General features: G+C 37.1%; 1 protein-coding gene across 1 annotated transcript in view; it reads left to right on the forward strand.

The window, feature by feature from the left end:
• The window catches only part of PPM1D (protein phosphatase, Mg2+/Mn2+ dependent 1D), a 47,219-nt gene extending 25,318 nt beyond the window's left edge, over nt 1–21,901 (forward strand). The window contains exons 4-6 of the mRNA XM_003996608.6: nt 11,856–12,046; nt 13,870–14,112; nt 20,433–21,901. Coding sequence (XP_003996657.1) covers nt 11,856–12,046; nt 13,870–14,112; nt 20,433–20,990 — 992 coding nt within the window. The 3' untranslated portion in view covers nt 20,991–21,901. The remainder of the gene's footprint in view (nt 1–11,855; nt 12,047–13,869; nt 14,113–20,432) is intronic.
• Nucleotides 21,902–23,255: the final 1,354 nt, after the last annotated feature.

Consider the following 23,255-nt stretch of genomic DNA (forward strand, 5'->3'; position numbering starts at 1 on the left):
TAGTACCAGGCACTGAATTAGGCTTTGGAGAGATTTTACTGGTAGATATATTCTGTTTGTTTTCACGGAACAAGACTATGTAGTTGAGGAGATAGGCAATAAAGAAATAAGCTTGTAAATGAAATAAGTATGGATTAGGAAATACTGTGAGGAAAAGAAATGGGGTTCTGTAATAAAAAATAATTTAGAATGGAAAAACTTTTATATAGTGTAATAGAAATGCTCCTTTTAGGAGGTGTTATTTTAGCTGAGATTTGATGGCTGAGAAGGAGCTATTCTTGTGAAGAGTCTGTTAAAGAATATTTCAGGCCTGGATCCTGAATTGGGAAAGAACTTGACATGTTCTAGGAATTATCAAGAGACTGGAGTTAATGAGGCAGACATGGGCCATATCATGGCAGATATTTGCATTCTAGTCTGAGTGTACTGGGAAACATTGAATGATACTAAGGTAAAGAGTAACACCATCTGATTTGCATTTTCAAAAGATCATTCTACCTTTCATATTACTATCTCTTAATTCATCTTTGGTGATCAAATGCAGATAGGCTTAGCATTCATGGAACCTATAATCTAGTGGAGGAAATAGACAATAAATGAACAAATGGGAAAATTGTTCTAAAAAGTGTCATAAAGGAATTAAACAAGCTGATATACCTGTAATTGGTAGGAGGATTAGTGGGTAACAGTGGAAGGCTACATTAAAGAAGATGATCAAGGAACATTCTTTAAAAAAGTATTTATTACTTGAGTTAAGACCTGAAGGAGGAGAAGGGGGCGAGGAAAATAATAGTCAAAACATTCCCACAAAGCCATTAGGCAGTAGGTATTTGATTTGGGGCAGTGGATGGGTGAGTTGTCCAGCATGTATTCTCTTTTCCTCCTAAATTAACATACTGAAATTTTGGGAATTATGTCTCCCCTAATACGTGTAGTCTTAATTTAGACGTTCCTATTCAGGGTCCTTTTGTAAAACATAGGTCAGCTCAGTTAAATCAGTCAGATTCTCTATTCTAGGATTTTGAATTGTGACTCTAGTAAGGACAAAAATTAAAAACAAAGAAACTGGTTGGAATGAATTCATCTTAGGAATATTGACTTCTCTCGGCAGTGCCCATTGATATGGTAGGGTTTTCCTGCCTAAGGCTTGAAACTGACCTGTATCCATGCTTGGTTCTCCAGCTTCTTGTCTGTTGTGTGAACTACTTGGGTTTTCTTCTGAATTGCCTTTTGGGCCTAACTTAACCTGAGTTGGAAATTGTCATTTGCAAGCACAGAATCCTAATGCAGGAAAGAAAGGGCTTGATGTCTTTAAGGAACATGAATGAAACCAGTGTGAGAGAGAGGAGGTAGAGATGTAAAATGAAAGTGGAGATGAGGATACTTACCCAATTAAGAAGGGCTGTGCAGGCTAAGTAAGGTAAGTTTGGTGAAGACATTATGGGTGGTAGGCAGGAACTAAACCCCACAAGGCTTTATGGCTAGACCATGATAAGGAACTTCATTTTAAATACTTTTGAGAAAAGGGTACCTGGGTGTCTCAGTTGGTTAAGCATCTGACTGACTCTTGGTTTCAGCTCAAGTCATGATCTTGTGGTTCATGGGATTGAGCCCTGAGGCATTGGGCTCTGCACCGACAGCGTGGAGTCTGCCTGGGATTCTTTCTCTTTGCTCCTGTCTCACTCATGCTGTCTCTCAAAATAAATAAATAAACTTTTGGGGCGACTGAGTGGCTCAGTTGGTTAAGCATCTCACTTCAGCTCAGGTCATGATCTAAGCAGTTTGTAAGTTCGAGCCCCACATTGGGCTCTGTGCTGACAGCTCAGAGCCTGGAGCCTGCTTTGGATTCTGTGTCTGCATCTCTCTCTGCCCCTCCCCAGCTCGCACTCTCTCTCGCTCAAAAATAAATAAACATAAAAATAAACAAATAAATAAATACTTTTGGGAAGGAATTGAGGAGTAGAAGTATAACACAGTAGTTAAGAGAGAAACTTTGGAGCCAAGATTCCAAGGCTCCAATCCAATGCTGTTTACTTACTATACAAACTTGGGCAAATCACTTATTATATGTAAATTACTTAATGGGGTACAGTTTTTTCAGCTGTAAATGGGGTTAATGATGGTACCTGCCTCATTCTTTTGTGAGGATTGGATGACAATATATTTAAAGTGCTTAAAATAGTGTCTGGCACATCATAAGCACTCTATAAATGTTAGCTGTTGTTATCGCTTATCGAAGTAGGACAGGGACTGATTCAGTTTTTTATTTTATTTTTTTATTATTTTATTCATTTAAGTTTATTTAAATCCAAGTAGTTAACGTATAGTGTAATAGTGGTTTCAGGAGTACAGTTTAGTGATTCATCACTTAAAAATAACATGCAGTGCTCATCCCAACAAGTGTCCTCCTTAATGCCCATCATCCATTTAGTTCATCCCCTCACCAGATACCCCCTCCAGCAGTCCTCAGTTTGTGTGTATTTAAGAGTCTCTTACGGTTTGCCTCCCTCTCTGTTTTTATCTTATTTTTCCTTCTCTTCCCATATGTTCATCTGTTTTATTTCTTAAATTCCACATATATGAGTGAAATCTTAGGATATTTATCTCTCTGACTGACGTATTTTGCTTAGGATAATACATTCTAGTTCCATCCACGTTGTTGCAAATGGCAAGATTTCATTTGGTCACTGAGTAATATTCCATTATATATATATATATATATATATATATACACACACACACACACACACACACACACACACACACACACACACCACATCTTCTTAACCCATTCATCAGCTGATGGACGTTTGGGCTCTTTCCATAATTTGGCTATTGTTGATGGTACTATCGAGTTTGTTTTTAAAGGGTCGTTTTGGCTGCTATAATGGCTAAAATTATAGGGTAATAAAATTAGAGACAAGGGTACTATTTAGGGGCTTGTAGCAGTATATAGGCACTTTACATATTTTGTAGATTTTTGCAGAACTAGAATGCTATCTTAGTTACCCAGGTTATTCATGTCATAGTATAAGCATGTGATGTAAGAGATCCTTCAATTCTTAGCAAGGAAAAAGAGGGAGGAAGGTGATAATTGGTAGAGAATTAATATTACTAAAGGATAGAGGGTTTTTTATGGGGCAATTCACTGGACTGAGGGCAGGGTCTCACTTCAGGTTCAAAAAGTAAAGTGAACCTTCAGTTTAGATTCTGGGGTGCCTGGGTGGTTCAGTCGGTTGAGTGTCAACTCTTTATTTCAGGTCAGGTCGTGATTTCACAGTCATGAGATCAAGCCCTGCATCTGGCTTTGGGCTGGCAGCTCGGAGCCTGCTTGGGATTCTCTCCCTCCCTCTCTGCCCCTCCCCTGCTCACATTCTCTTCACAAAAATAAATAAACATTTTTTAAAGAGTAGATGCCAAGTTATTATGTATATATGAAGTATATGTGCCAAGCATTTTAAGCCTTGAAACCCATTAGTGATTGTGTAGTGGAAAAGAAGGAGCAGAAAGACCAAGAAAACTAACTGGTTTTTCTGTTTCACATATTCTTCTGTTCAGAGATATCTCTAGAGCAATTCAGAAAAGAAATAATTCAGCCCATGCTTGAATATCTTCAGTAAATCCTAATATTTCATAGTATAAACACTTGCATAATTGTCAGTTAAAATCTGCCTCCATGAATCTTTCAGATGTTGGCTCTAGTTATGTGTACTGAAACAAAAACAAAGCAGTATATTTATTTTGCCTTTTGCCTAATGACCATCATTTTACCTATTATTCAAAATTGCCTAGCGTGTTTCTCTAGTCTTTCCTCTAGGCTAATTTCAGTCTCTTCATTATTCTTATCATATTCCTCTAGATGTTTCCTTCAGTAAATGTTCCAGAATTGAGGACACTCTACAAGATGTGGTGTGACCAATTTGAAGTATAATGGAAATATCTAGTTCCTGCTACCTGAGTGTTGTACTTCTACTAATAAGAGTCCTGGAATCTTGTCATTAGCTTTTAGTAATCATATCACATTTGTTTTATTCAAATAGCTCCAGTCTTTAGATGTTTTTCTTATTAACTGCTACCAGGTCAAATTTCTATATTGCATCTTTGTTCTTTATTGGGATAGTGAGGGTGGGGAGATGGAGACTGAATAATAGCATTCAATGAGCTTCTTACAGAATGTATAGTCAATACAAAAAGTTTTGATTGGTGTATTTGGAGAGATTTTTTTTTTCTTTAAGAGAGAGCACAAGCAAAGGAGGGGCAAATAGAGGGGAACAGAGAATCCAAAGCAGGCTCTGTGCTGACAGTAGAGAGCCCAATGTGGGGCTCAAACCCACGAACCATGAAGTGTTCCATGAAGTGTTCACATGGCTAAATGGCTACCCATTGTGGTTAGCATAGATTTCTACAGTGGATAGGAAGTTAGAGAATATAAGACTTTGAGGATCTCTTATAGTTTTGAGAGTCCATGGTAATATTTTTCAAATTGTTGATCTTTGGGATGTGAGGGCGATCTGGCTGTGACATCTGTCAACCCATTGATTGCCAGGGTTGATTTGACTGATCTGGCTGGCTAGGTGGGTGTCCCCTTCCTCCCTCACTGCTCCATGTGCATCCCTCCTGAAGCTGCATACTTGGTTGATGAGGATGACCTTCCCTGATAGAGGAGGACCCTTCTTCGGTTAAGGGTATATTAGTAGCTGTGCTCCCCAGCTAGAGTCTCCAAACAAGCTCTCGAGGTCCACTGATAGGAGAACGTAGGGTAGTGTCAAGCTTCCAAGACTCCAGACACATCCAAATAAGGTCTGCATGTGGCAGTCTGCCTTTATTTAAAATAAATAAGTTAAACAAACAAATAAATAATTAAATGTTGATCTTTGGATTAGCTTTCTATCATAGTCAAAACACCTTTTTTAACTTGCTATTTTCACTGTGTGTTGTTTTTGAGATTTATTCATCTTTATAAATGTAGTTTTAATTTAATTGTTGACTGTTAGACGTTCAGTCTCACTATGAAACTGTGTTTTCTTCTTCCACACCCTGATTGGACAGTTAGGTTATATCTGTGCATTTGCTACTATGAAAAATGCTGCTATGAATATATATACCTATGAGATTTCTTTAAGGCATATAAATTAGAAGTGGAATTGCTGGGTCATAGTACATTACTTACCAACTTTTAATCTGTATTTATTTTTGAGACAGAGAGAGAGAGAGAGAGAGAGAGAGAGAGAGCGCGCGCGAGTGGGGGAACAACAGAGAGAGAGGGAGACACAGAATCTAAAACAGGGTTCAGGCTCTGAGCTGTCAGCACAGAGCCTGATGCAGGGCTCGAACTCATGAAACTGTGAGTTCATGACCTGAGCCAAAGTCAGACACTTAACTGACTCACTCAGGCGCCCCCTACTTTTAAAACACCACATCAGGGGCACCTGAGTGACTCAGTCAGTTAAGCGTTCGACTTCAGCTCAGGTCATAATCTCCCAGTTTGTGAGTTTGAGCCCTATGCTGCTTTGGATTCTGTGCCTCCCTCTCTCTTCCTCCCCTGCTCATGCTCTGTCTCTCTCAATATCTGTCTCTCTCAATAAGTAAACATTTGAAAAAATTTTTTAAATACTATGACATACACATACAGTATGATAATATTTCTTCAGTAAGTGAAGGAGGCTACTTCAGGCTGGAGGTAACTGGCCGAAAGGCTCTAGCCACTCAGGTCCCATCCTGCTAACACATGGTCATACTCAATCCATTCAAGGCATACCAGTTGGAAAACTCAGTTCATAGATAAGTACATTTTTAATGTTGTTAGATCTTACTCAATATCTCCCCAGAGTGAGTAACTGAATTAGTTATCTCTTGCTATCTGACAGAATATTCTCAAACTTAGTTTAAAACATTTATTATTTCATATGGTTCCTGTGGCTCAGAACCTGGGAGTGATTCTGGCTCAGGGTCTCGCATGTAGTTGTAATCAAGATATCACCTATGGGTATCATCTGAAAGCCAGAATGGGGTTGGGGTATTCACTTCTAGGATGCCTTACATACTTGGCTGTTGGAAGTAGGCCTCAGTTCCTTGTCCTGTGCGCTTCTCTGTAGGGCTCTTTGATGCAGCTGGCTTCCCCTGATCAAGTGATGCAAGAGAGCAAGGTGCAACAACCATAATGTGTTTTTATGGTCTAGTGTCAAAAACGACACATCATCACTTCCTCTTAGACTAGACTAGAAAATCTAGTCAATTTTTCTTCTGAGCAGAATTAAGCTGTGCTTCTTATGAAGTATAATGAATTTGTGCACATATTTTAAAACCACACAGAGTTCCCACTTCTTCATGACTCATAAATGAATCTTTGTTGATTTATTTACCAAATATCTATTAAATGTCTATTATGTGCCAGGTACTCTTCTAGGTTCTAGGGATTCCACAGTGAACAAAACAATAAAAAATTCCTGGACTCATGAAACTTACCTTCTAGTAGGAGAAAACAGACAATAAAGAAATAATAAGTAGACTATGTATTGTGTTATGTAGTGAAAGGTGCTATCATGAAAAATAAAGTAGGGGTGTAATTTTAAATGGAATACTCAGAGGAGATCTGAAAAAAATGACATTTGAATTGAGATGAGGCATTGAGACCTATGGGTGTCTTCTGGGGCAAGAGAATTTATTAGGCAGAAGGAACAATGAATGCAGATATCCTTATTAATGATTTTTTTTTTAACTGAACAGCTATTAATCACATAGCAAATACTGAAACATCAGTTGTAAAAGGAGGTCAGGAGTTCTGTTTTTAACAAGTTAGTTTGAGGTGCTTATCAGACATAAAACCACTGATGTCCAGTTGACTTCTGGTTATGAAAATTGGCAGTAGATGAGGTCCAGGCTGGAGATAGCAATTTGGGAGTCAGTGGCATAGACAGGAGTATTTTAAATACTGTTGATGGGGTACACCTGAGTGGCTCAGTTGGCTAAGTGTCCCACTGTTAGTTTCAGCTCAGATCATGATCTAATGGTTATGAGATTGAGTCCTGTGTCTTGTTCCGAGCTGAGCGTGGACCCCGCTTAAGATTCTCTCTCTCCCTCCGTCCCTCCCCTGCACATATGTGCATGCGTGTACTCTTTCCGTCTCTCCCCACTCCTGCTAAAATTTTTTTAATTAAAAAAATTCATAGTTTAACGTGTTGCATGATAATGCTTATTGGCTCATAGTAAATTAAATTATCGTATTTAGCACCATTCTTATGGTATGTGGCCATTTTTCTTCTAGCGTTTTAGGAAAGAGGGAAGTTTGCTTAGCAGAAATTGGTATCGTTTTTAGGCACTCATTAGGATTATAGTTACTTGAGTACAGATGTGACAAAGGTGCCTTCTTGTGGCTGCCTCATGGAATTGCATGTGAATCTTGCAAATCATTTATTCATTGAACAGATACTGATTACAGTATGTGTCAAGCATGTGGTTGGCCTTTGTCCTCATGGAATCTTACAGTTTAGAGAAGGGGAGAGGCATTCATCAGATCACAAAAAGGACTGAAAAATTACATCTCTAAATATTTGTATGCATGTTAATAAGAACTTAAAATAAGGGTATTTTAGGGGCGCCTAGGTGGCTCAGTTGGTTGAGCATCTGACTTTGGCTCAGGTTGTGATCTCACGGTTCATCATGAGGCTCACTGCTGTCAGCGCAGAGCCCACTTGAGGTCCTCTGTCCCCTTCCCCCCCTTCACTCTCTCCTCCACTTGCACACGTGCACTCTCTCAAAAATAAATAAAACATTTAAATAAAATAAAATGGTATTTTACTAGCTGGAGAAGCAAGAGATATTTAAGTCTGAACAATTACTTGATGTTAAAAGTGGAAGAATGTGTGTTCTAGGCATAGGAACTGCATTTACGAACAACTCTGTGATGGGAGGAAGGCTGGTGAATATAAGGAGCTCTGACAAAGGACAGTGTAGCCGGAACAGAGATTGATACAGGAATAAGAGGCACAGATAAAATGAGAAAATATTTCATGTTTTTAGACTGTGGTTAAGAGTTGTGTCTTAAGAATAGGAATAAACTGTTGCAGAGTAGAAGTGGGAAACAACTCGATTTGTGTGTGTGTTTTCAATTATGGCAAATACATATACAGTTTTGCCATCTTAACCATTTTATTTTATCATTATTGTTTTTAACATATGTTTATTTATCTTGAGGAAGAGAATCCCAAGCAGACTCTGCGCTGTCAGTGCAGAGCCCAATGGGGGGCTTGATCCTATGAACCTGTGAGATGATGACCTGAGACCAAATCAAGAGTCAACCACTTAACTGACTGAGCCACCCAGGTGCCCCCCGTCTTAACCATTTTAAGTGTGCCATTCAATGGTAGTGTTAAGTACATTTACAATGTTGTGCAACCATCACCACCATCCATCTTTTTCTTTTTTAACTTTTTCTTTTAACATTTATTTATTTTTGAAAGAGAGAGAGCACTAGTGGAGGAGGGGCAGAGAGAGAGATGGAGGGAGACATAGAATCTGAAGCAGGCTCCAGGGTCTGAGTTGTCAGCACAGAGCCTGATGCGGGGTTTGAACCCATGAACTGTGAGATCATAACCTAAGACAAAGTGGAACACTTAACTGACTGAGCCACCCAGGCGCCCCATACCACCATGTTAAATTTGAGTTTTAAAAGGATGATTTGGGTTGCAGTTTTAAGAATGGATTAAGTGAGGCAAAAGTTGTTTGGGAGCTCTCCATGGGAAGCCACCCAAAGAGGGTAGGGAGAGGAATGTTGAAATTCACTAGGGGTGAGGACCACTGTGTCCTGTGCACTGGGCTGCCATGTGCCACAGAAGAAAGCAGAAAACATACTGAAACCAGAAGGAAGACCTCTTTCTCCTCTGGGGTCCCTCCAGTGCCTCTACTGAAGACAAAAAGGAAACAGCCAACAAGCAGGCAACCAACTACATCTGCCCCAGCGCCCAAGGTCCCTCCCTTTAGAATGTACAGGAATGATACTCTGTGATCCTATTTTGGTGTACAAACTGTAGGTCAGTGATAGAAACAATTAGTTCAAGGGCCAATTCTAATCCTCATTCATTTGATCTCAGGTAAAGCCATGTAAATTCTCTGAATTGGTAACATAAGGGAACTGTGGCTATATCATATATTCTTAAATCTGGCTATGAATACAACTCACGTAATGAGTTTGTTAAAAATTAACACTCCAAGGACTTTTACTGGCAAATTTAAAGCAACTTGAGCATCAAAGCAAATAACGACAGGAGTAATTTATAGCATATTGAAGGAAAAAGAATCCATAAGTTTATAAAGATACTAAAAAGATTATAAACAAGTAGAGGAGAATGGGAAACTCTTCTTCAGAAAACACAACAAAAAGTGTAATTTAGAATGTTCTTATTCTGTCATCAGTTTACAACCATCATAGTAACAGTTAATTATAGAGAGTTAAAGTTAAACATACAGTTAAACATAGGGGGCTAAGAATCATTAATGAATGCTAAAACATGGCATATTTTGGTGGACAAGAGGATATTTCACACAGACTCAAAGCTATCACCCTTTGGATTACATAACAATTACAAAATGAAAAGGGCACCTGTACAGTGGTGGTTGATAGCATTTGAACCAAATGGTTCAGGTTGGCATTGCCAATGATGGGAGAAACTGACACACTGTGCCTCTTAAGTGAAAAAAATTACTTATTTAAAAATATTTTTAAATTTATAAAGATATTAATACTAGTTTATACATGAGAAATTGTGGCCCTTTTTCAAGGTCATGTAATCTGCATTATATTGAAAATTGGAATTTCTTTTTTTACATAGATTTTAAATTTAGACATATGTTCTTATTTGGAATGGCAATAGTAATTCCAAATAATGAGGAAAAACTGCTTTTGAAAGCTTTTAGCATCACTTAATGAATTCTGTACTTGCTATATTAATATTTATCTGAACTGTTCCCATGCTCATTTTAAAAGTTTCATCAGCCAAAGAACTTTGTTTTGCTAACATAAAGAACTAAATGTGTCTTTGTGAGTCAACCTGGATTATAATTAGCTTTTAGTGGTCCCGTGTGTTCTTTTTTGTTTGTTTTTAAAGATTTTATTTTTAGGTAATCTCTAAACCCAGCATGGGGCTTAAACCCACAACCCCAAGCTCAGGAGTTGCATGCTCTACCAACTGAGCCAGTCAGGTGCCTGTATGTGCACTCTGTTGCTACTCTGAAGACTGAATTGCCCCTTTCTCTTTCAAGGGGCTGGTTTAGCAATGAATTTTGCTCTTTTAGAGTGGAGTAATTGATATGAATTATTTTTTCCTTAGACTCTGAGCATGTTTGAATTGGCCGATACTTCTGCTGGGTGGTAATAGGGAAGCTTAAGTAAGGAAGAGAAAGGACCAGGAGCTTCCTCTTTTTTAAAAAGAAGTCAGACATGGTGAAAGTGCAAAAACCACCTTCTTGTCTGAAAACCTTTTGCTTTTAATTTAGGTCTTTACTCAGAGTACATTTCACTATAAACAAAAGAGTCAGAGATTAATGTTTTCTCCTTTCTTTCTACTCTTCCCCCAGTTTTGGGGAGCAAAAGAAAAGTTACATTGTTCCACTTATTTTGTATTATGTATCACAGAAGAATAAATGGTTTCTGTAAAATGTTTTTTCTATCTCACTTGTAAAAATCTTTTTGATGGCCTGAGTCAACTAAAAGTTCTTAAGTTGCACATTTTGAGGTTTGTACTAATACGTCTGAAAGGTAGGAGTTTAGGTATTGTTTCACAGAGAGCTAATCAAGAAGGAGGGTAACTGTATGAGGACTTCTTTTCCTCACTCACTGAAAGGGTGAACTATTAATCTCCAAAGACTGGTCATGTGGTAGTTTAAGAACATAAAAATGCTCATTTTTATTTCTAGAATTTTCTTCCAAGTGACTGACATTTATTCTGTAAGTTTTGACTAGATCCTTTCTTGACCCTACGGGTGAGCAGGGGTTTTCAGATAGCAACTAAGACTCCTCGTTGTTGAGCAAGTTCTGTCTTTTATCTTTTCTTCACACTTGTCTTGGTTAATCTTGGCCCTTGTTCTTCCCTGTACATTTTAAAAATAAGCTTGTCATTCTACAAAAATTCTTTAGGGGTTTTGCTTGGAATTACATTGACTTTAAAAGCTATTTTTGGGAAAATTAACATCTTTAAAGTATTAAGTCTTCCTTTGAAATAGTTTATTTCTCCATTTATTTAGATAGTCTTTTTAATGTTTTGTAATCTAATTGTATAATTTTGTCCATAAAAGACTTGCACAACTTTTGTTAAATTTATTTCCAGATATTTACATTTGGTTAACTGTTATAAATACATTGTTTAAATTTATATTTACTATTTCTTACTATTGTCTAGAAATACAGTTCACTTTTATAAACTGGGTTTGTATTTAACAACCTTTCTAAATGTTCCTTTTCTGATAATTTATCTGATTTGGTTTTGATTTCCCATGTAGAAATAAAATTATCTGAAACAAATGGTAGTTTATTTTCTCCTTTCCAGTTTATATATCTGATTTTAATTGTTTAAACTTACTATGCAGGGAAGGACCTTCAGTATAGTGTTAGAAAAGAACTTTTATCATGTTAAGGGAGTTGTCTTTTATTTCTAGTTTGCTTAAGAAGTTTGTGTGTGTGTGTGTGTGTGTGTGTGTGTGTGTGTGTGTGTTTTAAATCATGTGTAGACTTTGAATGTTATCAAATACTTTTCTACATCTGTTGAGATGAATATGTAGATTTTCTCCTTTAATCTGTTGACATGATATTACTAGCTTGGAAATAATACTTCTTGCTTCTTACTTCTGCCCCCCACCCCCAGGTGATTTGTGGAGCTATGATTTCTTCAGTGGTGAGTTTGTGGTATCACCTGAACCAGACACAAGTGTCCACACTCTTGACCCCCAAAAGCACAAGTACATTATCTTGGGGAGTGATGGACTTTGGAATATGATCCCACCGCAGGATGCCATCTCAATGTGCCAGGACCAAGAGGAGAAAAAATACTTGATGGTGAGAAGTGACTCAGTAATTTGATATTATGACCTGTACATTGTTTTAGTACGTTGGTCAGGAGTCTTGAATATGAACTAAGGATGTTCACTTTGTGTAGATTTTTGCATTTGCCTGGCTCTAGAATTAGTAAAACAGACTTTGCAACTCATCAGGAGAAGGAGACAGGATATAAATAAATGAAACTAGATAACAAAACACACAACCATAGACTTTTATGAATAGCCTTAAGACTTAAGGGCCTATGAAACCTCATTAATTTTTTATTTTATTTTTTTGAAGTTTATTTATTTTGAGAGAGAGAAAGAGAACACGAGGGGCAGAGAGAGAGAGAGAGAGAGGGAGAGAGAGAATCCCAAGCAGGCTTCGTGCTGATAGCACAGAGCCTGAAACAGAGCCGGAACCCACTAACCATGAGATCATGAGCTGAGCAGAAACCAAGACTTGGATGCTTAACTGACTGAGCTGCCCAGGTGCCCCTGATTTGATTTTTAGCAATGGATCTATTAGGCTTCCTTTTAGAGGCTACTGTTATATTCCAAATGAGAAATTTTGCAAGCTTGATATAGGGTAACAGTGGTAAAAAACAACAAATCCATATATACACAATAGCAAAAGAAATACATGAGTGATAGAATTGATAGAATTTGGGTTTTTAAGGAGGAAGAATGTGGTGATGCCCAAATTTTTGACTGGTGATAGCTGTTATCAAGAAGAAACACAGTATTCTGGGGTAGAAGGGTGATAATTAATTCAGATGTAGGCATGTTGAATTGGAGGTGCTTGTGGTTAATCTAGATAGGTATTTTCATTAGGCAGAAATATTTGAGAGAGAAGCCTCTCAAATACAGATTTGAGTATTAAGAGTTAGGTAAAGCTGTGACAACTTATGAGATCACCTAGTAAGAGTGTATGGTGGAAGAAAATCGTTTTCATTTCTGTTCTTTGAAACTTAGTAATTATTGAATACATGTATTGAATCTGTGTATGATACTAAAAGTTTTATTCCAAGCCACATTTATTTGCATAACATGAGATCATTTGAAGTTTTTTTTTTTATTCTTTCTGTTTGTATGTGGTGATCTCCATACCATAGCCACTTACTGTATTGTTTTTTTCCTCATATCAGTGGCATCATTTTTATGTACAGTTGACCTTTAAACAACATGAGTTTGAACTATGTGTTTTTTGTTTGTTTGTTTGTGTTTCTTTTTTTTTTTTTTTTACCATACCTGATTATCTCATTTGTGAATTGTTTATCTGTAATAATTTGATGTTTACTTCCCATTTTAGATAACTTCTATATAGCTTTTCCTAATTAAAGTCACAGTGAAGACTAAGTATCTGGCTACCAAAAAGAAAAAAACACAGGTGAAATTTAACCACAGGATAAAGCCTTGTTTTATTACTTTAAAAAATTTAGAGCAATACTATTTTAACATAGTTATGGGGACTGTGGATAATGTTTGAAATTTTGGAGATTTAATTTAAGCCATATGAATACCTCATTTTAAATTTGATAAAACAGGGGCGCCTGGGTGGCTCAGTTGGTTGAGCAGCCGACTTCAGCTCAGGTTATGATTTCACAGTTTGTGAGTTCGAGCCGCGTGTCGGGCTCTGTGCTGACAGCTCAGAGCCTGGAGCCTGCTTCAGATTCTGTGTCTCCCTCTCTGTCTGACCCTCCCCCACTCACGCTCTGTCTCTCTCTCTCAAAAATAAATAAACATTAAAAAAAAAAAACCCACACACCTTTAAATTTGATAACAGATATAGTGGCAACTAAATCTGAGTTGTGAACTTTCTTCTTGTTCTTTTAAATATAGGGTGAGCATGGACAGTCTTGTGCCAAAATGCTTGTGAATCGAGCACTAGGCCGCTGGAGGCAGCGTATGCTTCGAGCAGATAATACTAGTGCTATAGTGATCTGCATTTCTCCAGGAGTGGACAGTCAGGGAAATTTCACCAGTGAAGATGAGCTCTATCTGAACCTGACAGATAGTCCTTCCTATAATAGTCAAGAAACCTGCGTGATGACTCCTTCTCCATGTTCTACACCACCAGTCAAGGTATGTAGTTCTCTTAAATGGTATTTAAGTTGTTCTAGTAAACAATTTCTTTGGTTGATGTTGCCTGAAAAGTTTTCAGATTCTTCATAGAAAAGGATTTTGGATTTGAATGAGGTTCAAGAAAGTGATAGATCTTTGTCATGTAACTTATTGTCATTGATTCATCTTCACATCAGTGCTATTCTGAATGCTAGCTATGTGTACAGCACCTAATAGAAAGATGATGTAGATGTAATAATATTCTAATGATCCTCTTCTAATACTATGAACATTTGTGTAAGCATTTAAAAGTTTGTGAAGTACTTTCATATATATTTCATTTGAACCTCATAACCCAAATAGGTAAATAGTGCAGTTGTTACTCCGTCTTACAGATAATAAGACTGAGAGATTAAACAGTTTGGATTAGATCGTACAGACTCAAGATTGAAGTGGACCTTAGGATATCAGACCTTAGAACTGGTTGTCTGATAACATGGATAAGAAACATTATTCCTCTTCTTACTCATGTTAATATTGAATGAGTTTAAGATAGGCTATGAAACAAATTTAAGTGGTACCATATTTCCTTTCTTTCTGATTTCATCCCAGTATTTTCCTACTAAAAATTAGTAGTATTGATAACTACTTTGTTATACTTGGGCCTTCTGAGAATGTGCTTTTTAGAAGACTGACCATTAAAATAGGAAATACAGTAGAATTTTATGTTATGTATTCGACAGTTTTTTAAGGTATTCAGAGCTACACAGTACAAAAAATTTGATTGATTTTGGTATTGTGATCCTATGCTCAGTACTTGGAAATTTACTTTTAGTGCTTTCTTTTACTTCACATACAGGTGGCAACTTAGTTTTCCTTGCATTGACTCTTCATTTAGAAACTGACAAATTAATATTTTGTACTTATATTCTTAGAAGAATTTCTTGTCAAAGCTTTCTTTTCTTTGAAAACTTTTGAATAATAATGCAGATTGAAACCTTTTAAAATCTCCTTTCTCTTTTTGAGAGTTGTGAAGGAGCTTATGTTCATTTGAGTATTTGTCTATTCCTCAGTTTGAAGGTATTCATTACTTTCGTGTTCCCTAATGTATTTATTTGTATTTGAATCACTGACCTTTAGGCAGAATAAAGAAGGAAGCATTAGAATGGAGATAAAGGGTAAGGGGACATAGATTGTGATAGGAATAAATATTATTACTTTTTAAGTTAATTTATTTTGAAAGAGAGAGCACAAACAAGCACGTGACCAAGTGGGGGAGGGGCAGAGAGGGGGAAGAGGGAATCCCAGGCCCTCTCTGCACTGTCAGCGCAAGCCCGATACAGGGCTCCAAGTCACGAACCATGAGATAATGACCTGAGCCAAAGTTGGACATTTACCCAAATGAGCCACCTGGGTGCCCCAAGGAATAAATAAATATTCTTAAAAAAATTTTTTTTCTTTAATGTTTATTTATTTTTGAGAGAAAGAGACAGTGTAAGCAGGGGAGGGGCAGAGAGAGAGAGAGGGAAACAGAGAATCTGAAGCAGGCTCCAGGTGCCGAGCTGTCAGCACAGAGCCCGACGTGGGGCTAGAACCCACAAACCATGAGATCATGACCTGAGCTGAAGTCGGATGCTCAACTGACTGAGCCACCCAGGCATCCAAAATAAATACTCTCTTTTTTAAAATGTATTAATTTATTTATTGTTTAATTTATATCCAAGTTAGCATATAGTGCAACAATGATTTCAGGAGTAACCCATCCCACCTCCCACAACCCCTCCAACAACCCTCTGTTCTCTATATTTAAGAGTCTCTTATGGGGTGCCTGTGTATACACCATATCTTCTTTATCCATTCATACACACACCATATCTTCTTTATCCATTCATCTGTCGATGGACATTTGGGCTCTTTCCATACTTTGGCTGTTGTCAATAGTGCTGTTGTAAACATCGGGGTGCATGTGCCCCTTCAAAACAGCATACCTGTATCCCTTGGGTAAATATGTAGTAGTGCAATTGCTGGGTTGTAGGGTAGTTCTATTTTAAATTTTTTGAGGAACCTCCATACTGTCTTCCAGAGTGGCTGCATCAGTTTGCATTCCCACCAGCAGTGCAAGAGATTTCTCTGCATCCTTGCCAACATCTGTTGTTGCCTGAGTTGTTGATGTAAGCCATTCTGACAGGTGTGAGGTGGTATCTCATTGTGGTTTTGATTTATATTTCCCTGATGATGAGTGATGTGAGCATTTTTTCATGTGTCAACCATGTGAATGTCTTCTTTGGAGAAGTGTCTATTCATGTCTTTTGCCCATCTCTTCACTGCATTTTGTTTTTTGGGTGTTGAGTTTGATAAGTTCTTTATAGATTTTGGATACTAACCCTTTATCTGATATGTCATTTGCAAATATCTTCTCCCAGTCTGTCAGTTGCCTTTTAGTTTTGATAATTGTTTCCTTTGCTGTGCAGACGCTTTTTATTTTGATGAGGTCCCAGTAGTTCATTTTTGCTTTTAATTCCCTTGCCTTTGGAGATGTGTCAAGCAAGAAGTTGCTATGGCCAAGGTCAAAGAGGTTTTTGCCTGCTTTCTCCTCAAGGATTTTGGTGGCTTCCTGTCTTACATTTAGGTCTTTCATCCATTTTGAGTTTCTTTTTGTTGTATGGTGTAAGAAAGTGATCCAGGTTCATTTTTCTGCATGTCGCTGTCCAGTTTTCCCAGCATCACTTGCTGAAGAGACTGTCTTTATTCCATTGGATATTCTTTCCTGCTTTGTCAAAGATTAGTTGGCCATACATTTGTGGGTCCTTTTTTGGGTTCTCTATTCTGTTCCATTGATCTGAGTGTCTGTTCTTTTGCCAGTACCATACTGTCTTGATGATTATAGCTTTGTAATACATCTTGAAGTCTGGGATGGTGATGCCTCCAGCTTCGGTTTTCTTTTTCAAGATTGCCTTGGCTATTTGGTCTTTTCTGGTTCCATACAAATTTTAGGATTGTTTGTTCTAGCTCTGTGAAGAATGCTGGTGTTGGGATTTTGATAGGGATTGCCAGAATAAATATTCTTAATATTGATTTCACATAAAAATTATTGCAGCCTGCTGATTGGCATTAGTAAAAATTGTACATATGTTTCAAAAATTATTTCTAGAATTTTAGAAATGATGATCTAGAGATATAAGGATCTAGGAAAATAATGATTCTAGAGAAATAATGATCTAATACTAAAATAAAGATAAGGAGATTTATGTATACACTAACTTATATTTAGGCATAGTTACTTGTTAACCAATTGGCCCCACCCAAATAGAGGAAAATATTTGGAGCCATTCAGAATAATTAGTGTTGTTGGCTCTGACCTAACAAGTAAGTAAAGGCAAATTTCTTCCCAGAAATTGTGTTTTATCTTAATTGGCAACCATAAGTACATTGTCTCTGATTTATTTCCTTGTTAAAATAATCCCATGTTTAGTAACATCTAGATAAATATAATGACATTTTGGGCAATTTGGTTTTTAAGACTTTCCCACATTTAAATTTAAGTCACAAAACAGACGAACATAAGGAAAGGGAAGCAAAAATAATATAAAAACAGGGAGGGGGACAAAATGTAAGAGACTCTTAAATATAGAGAACAAGCTGAGGATTGCTGGAGGGATTATGGGGGGGGGGTGGGGTAAATGGGCAAGGGACATTAAGGAAGACATTTGTTGGGATGAGCACTGGATTCTACTTCCGAAATCATTATTGCACCATGTGCTAACTAACTTCTATGTAAATTAAAAATAAGGAAATAAAACAGACTGTCCAACATTTGGACTAGGCATTTGAGTGTAGGTTTATCTATCTATAGACATGTGAACTTGGGTATGGATTCTAAGGTATACCACTAGTTATATCTTTGTTTTGGAATAGATATGGTAGAAATACTTTGTTTAAGTGATATATTACTCTGGCACACATTTCTTTCTCCATCCTTTCTTTAGGGCAAAACTAAATTTACCTTTTTTTTTTTTTTTTTTTTTTTTTTTTTTTTTTTTATAAGCCAAGAGCTATAGGAAGGAGGAATAGGGAAGGGAGTTGTTTCAGAAAATTAACATTTGGTTTCAGTTGAGTTCTCCACACAATTTTCAATTAGTTGTTTAATATTGTTGGATTGTAAGGTAGATGGAGCGAGGAAGTTGATCTCTGAAGTAGTGAAACTTGTAAAGTATGTATTTTTAGGAGGTAATCTCAATATCACATATGTTTTATGAACATGTAAACAGGTCTAGTAAAACAACTAATTAATTTGGGATGAGTGTGAGAACTCTAAGCAGTTGCCTGTGCTGACAGATGCAACGTATTCCCACAGAATGCCAATAAAAAGAGAATGAAAAGGAAAAGTTCAAGGAGAAAGTGGGGGAAGAAAAGCCAGCATGCCTGTAATGTCAGAATAATAATCTGTGAATTTAAAAAGACCCAGCACACCAGAAATTACAATAAATTGTGTTAAAATGTGTAACGTTGTTTTACAAACTGGAGCAGTATATTCTATTCCTATCAATGGCTTGACTATTACCTTCTTTCTTAGGCCTGAATTAGTGATGTGATTGTTTGGTTAGTAGGAATCCTTCTGTCTGCCTTGTTTTGTTGTAAATCCTTTTTCTGTATTAAAGCAGGACAAACTCGAGGTCAATAATTTCTTATGAGGGGCGCCTGGGTGGCGCAGTAGGTTAAGCGTCCGACTTCAGCCGGGTCACGATCTCGCGGTCCGTGAGTTCAAGCCCCGTGTCAGGCTCTGGACTGATGGCTCAGAGCCTGGAGCCTGTTTCCGATTCTGTGTCTCCCTCTCTCTCTGCCCCTCCCCCGTTCATGCTCTGTCTCTCTGTGTCCCAAAAATAAATAAACATTGAAAAAAAAATTTATAAAAAAAAATAATAATAATTTTTTATGAGTAGATACAGTTTTCTGTGATTATCCAGAACATGCTTGTGACCACAGTAGGCATTGGAATCAACTAATGCAGAAGGATAAACTCACCTACAACTCTTGTTGATATTACTGAAAGTCATATGTAAATATCCTGGAATGAAGACTGTTCCGTTGTCCTTTCTTGACAGTTGCACTTGGAAATAAGATTGCTGCCCAACATCTAGTCAGTGTTAAAACAGATAAGAACTGGGCTTTCAATAAACTATGCAATATAAAATAAATGAACCAATGACTGCAGAAGGAAAGAGTATTTTCTTAGTTAAAACAACAACGATAAAAACAGCAGCAATCTAATTGAGGCAGTACCAAATTAGGAACTAGGGTTTCTCATCTCCAGTCTCCATTTGACCTAAAGTCATTATATTTTGATTTGGTTTGATTGAAATGCTTTCATATGGCTTAAATTTCCCTTTTTTTTTTAATTCTAGAAACATAAAGCATTCTTTTTAGAAGTATACTTTTATATAGCACTTCTGAAAGGTGTTTATTTCTAAGGGATTTTGTATCAGGAAAATAATATGTTTTCATTTACCCTTCTATAGAAGGGTTTACTTCAGAATATGTTAATATTTTAATAAACTTGATTTGATGTAAAAGAGGTAATGATTTGAGGGAAATGTTACATACCTGAAGGAGCCATAATGTTTATTTTTGAGAGAGAGAGAGAGAGAGAGAGAGAGAGAGAGAGAGAGCGAGCGCACGAGTAGAGGAGGGGCAGAGAGAGGGAGACACGGAATCTGAAGCAGGCTTCAGGCTCTGAGCTGTCAACACAGAGCCTGATGCAGAGCTTGAACCCACGAACTGTGAGATTGTGACCTGAGCTGAAGTTGGACACTCTACCGACTGAGCCACCCAGGTGCCCCAAGGATTTTATAAAATATTAGTGGTGTGGAAGATTTGGGTTTGATAGGAAAAATATCATCTACCAATGGGAAAAATATTCTGAGTGTGTGTAGAGCACTATATCTGAAGGAGTAATGCATATCTGAATCACTTGTCAAACTTTTAAAAAACTATCTGAAAGTTTCCATATGATTTTCATTTGTTTCTTTGAGAGTTGCCCCATCCATGCTCTGTAGGTTCCCATATGTCCTGCTTTTCTCAAGTCACAGAACAGCCTCTAGTGTTTGGGAAATAGGTACAAAGCAACAATATGAGTTTGCATTATGACATTGTTGCTTTAATGTTACACTTTACATTATCTATACTACTAAATATTCAGAAATGAGAATATAGAAAAAAATGGGAAAGTAGGAAATAAACCAACCAAATTTGTCACTTACTCTAATGAAACTTCTTCATCTCCCCAATGGTTGAGTTGAATTCTAGAATAAATTATTTATTTGGCTTACTTTCTTGTTTTTCAGTCACTGGAGGAGGACCCATGGCCACGGCTGAACTCTAAGGACCATATACCTGCCCTTGTTCGTAGTAATGCCTTCTCAGAGAATTATTTAGAAGTCCCAACTGAGATAGCTCGAGGCAATGTCCAGGCGGCAGTCATACCCGCAAAAGATCCAGAGCCACTTGAAGAAAATTGCACTAAAGCCCTGACTTTAAGGATACATGATTCTTTGAATAATAGCCTGTCAGTTGGCCTTGCGCCTACCAATTCGACAAATACCATCATGGACCAAAAAAATTTAAAGATGTCAACTCCAGGTCAAATGAAAGCCCAAGAAGTTGAAAGAACCCCTCCAGCAAACTTTAAAAGGACATTAGAGGAATCCAACTCTGGTCCTCTTATGAAGAAGCATAGACGAAATTGTTTAAGTAGAAGTAGTGGTGCTCAGCCTGCAAGCCTCCCCACCACCTCACAGCGAAAGAACGCTGTTAAACTTACCATGCGACGCAGACTTAGGGGCCAGAAGAAAATTGGAAATCCTTTACTTCATCAGCACAGAAAAACTGTTTGTGTCTGCTGAAATGTGTCTGGAAAATGTTTTTTTCCCAAACTTAGGATATAAGAGGGCTTTTTGAAGTTGGTGCAGAACTTGAACTTTTTTTAGGGGGACAAAATAAAACTAGTATACAGTTTCACTTTTTGGAATTTGGCAGTTTTATCCTGGCCTTGTATTATAAATGTGAATTTTGTAGATGTTAGGGTATAAGTTGCTGTAAAATGTGTGTAAATTTGTATACTCCACACAAACTCAGTCTCTTATTCTGACACAGTAAATGTAACAACAGGGCTAAAATTTAAAAAAAAATCAAAAGAATCTATTAGATTTTAGAAATACATTTAAACTTTTAAAAATGCTTATTAAGAAATTTGTATAAGTCACTTGTGATGAAAACTACACAACTTTTTAAAGTAAATTATTAAGCAAACTGGAAAAGTGATGTATTTTCATAGTGACCTGTGTTCCACTTAATGTTTCTTAGAGACAGCTAGTGTCTTTTAAAAATTATTTTTTATTTCTAATTTCATAATTCAGAACTAAATTTTTCATAGAAGTGTTGAGCCATGCTTAAAGTAGCTCGGCATTAGTCTTCTTGTCCTAATAAAAAATACTATGCAGTATCTCTTATTTCATTAGCATTTTTGTAAAACATCAATCATCAGATATACTCCTCAATTCTTTGGAATAGAAGGAGGTGTGTTTGCCTAAAAAGGTGCCCTTCTCAATCATCCCAGACATTCAGTGGCATTATTGGGTCTTAAAGTAGTTACCCTCTTCTCGTGTTTGCATAAAATATGTGAAGTTTTTCTTGCTATTTCAATAACGGATGGTGCTGCTAATTCCCAACATTTCTTAAATTATTTTATATATTGGACAGTTTTCATTGATTATATGGATATATGTTTGTTCATCTAATAAATCAGTGAACTGTTGTTGATGTGCTGGAATTTTGTCGTTGGTTTAATGGTAGATACTAATTTTTTGTTGTGCTCTGATCATGCTTTAGAGCAACATTTTAAAAATACATGTTTATTTTTGCACTCTTGACTTTTTTTAATGTTTATTTATTTTGTGAGAGAGAGAGAGAGAGAGACCAAGCGTGAGCAGGAGAGGGCCAGGGAGAAAGGGAGACACAGAATTTGAAGCAGGCTCGAGGCTCTGAGCTGTCACACAGAGCCCGACGGGGTGCTTGAACTCATGAACCGTAGGGTCATGACCTGAGCCGAAGTCAGACGCTTATCTGACTGAGCCATCCAGGTGCCCCCCCTCTTTTTTACATGTTTATTTAGCTCTTAACTTTTGTTTTTTTAAATGTTTATTTATTTTGAAGGAGAGACAGAGCATGAGCAGGGGAGAGGTAGAGAGAGGGGGAGATAGAGTGTGAAGCTGGGCTCCAGGCTCTGAGCTGTCAGCACAGAGCTGGACGCGGGGCTCTAACTCACAAGCCGTGAGATCATGACCTGAGCCCAAGTCAGATGCTTAACCAACTGAGCCACCCAGGCACCCCTTAGCTCTTGACTTTTTAATTTTATTTTAGAATACATTGAAACAGGCTAAATATCCAACAATAGACTATGGTTAAGAATATGGTTAAGTCAGTTATGGCTTGTAACCATTTGATGAAATATTATGTCCCACTTAAAAGTGAGTAGAAGTATACTATACCTAAAAGTATGTCATTTTGGTATGAATTGTTCTCCAATAAGAAAACTTTTTAATTTATTAATTCAGAACAAGATATCTCATTAAGAGATTGAAGAGCTAATTCATGCATTCAACATCCACAATATGCTAGGAACTGCACAACCGGAAGCATACCAGTTTTCAATAACAGGATTGAGAACCAGTGGTCCAGGTAAAACAGTCATTGTGGTTCTTAAAAAGGATTTTTAGTTACTGAAGAGTTTGCTTTTTCAATCTTTCCAAGACAGAGACCTAGCAACTAATAGACACTTTAGAAGTCAATTTATTGTGAAGGGTTATTCCATCTTTTATTTATTTTGGGGGGGGGGTTCCATCTTTTAGACCTATGATACCATCTTAGCTGCACCAACTAGAAATTGAACCAATCTGAATGTATATTAAAGAAAATTCATTTAACTGCTTTTACTTTTTTTTGCCAGTGATTGTAAATGTACATGAAATTAAAATTTTCACTTGATTAGAGTAATGCATTATTGAATCTTGATTTTTCAAATCAGTTTTTTTTATGTTTATTTATTTGTGAGAGCGAGCGTGTGAGCAGGGAAAGAGAGAGGCAGACACAGAATCTGAAGCAGACTGCAG

Source organism: Felis catus, chromosome E1, assembly GCF_018350175.1.
Source record: "Felis catus isolate Fca126 chromosome E1, F.catus_Fca126_mat1.0, whole genome shotgun sequence".
In the NCBI taxonomy this organism is placed as follows: domain Eukaryota; kingdom Metazoa; phylum Chordata; class Mammalia; order Carnivora; family Felidae; genus Felis; species Felis catus.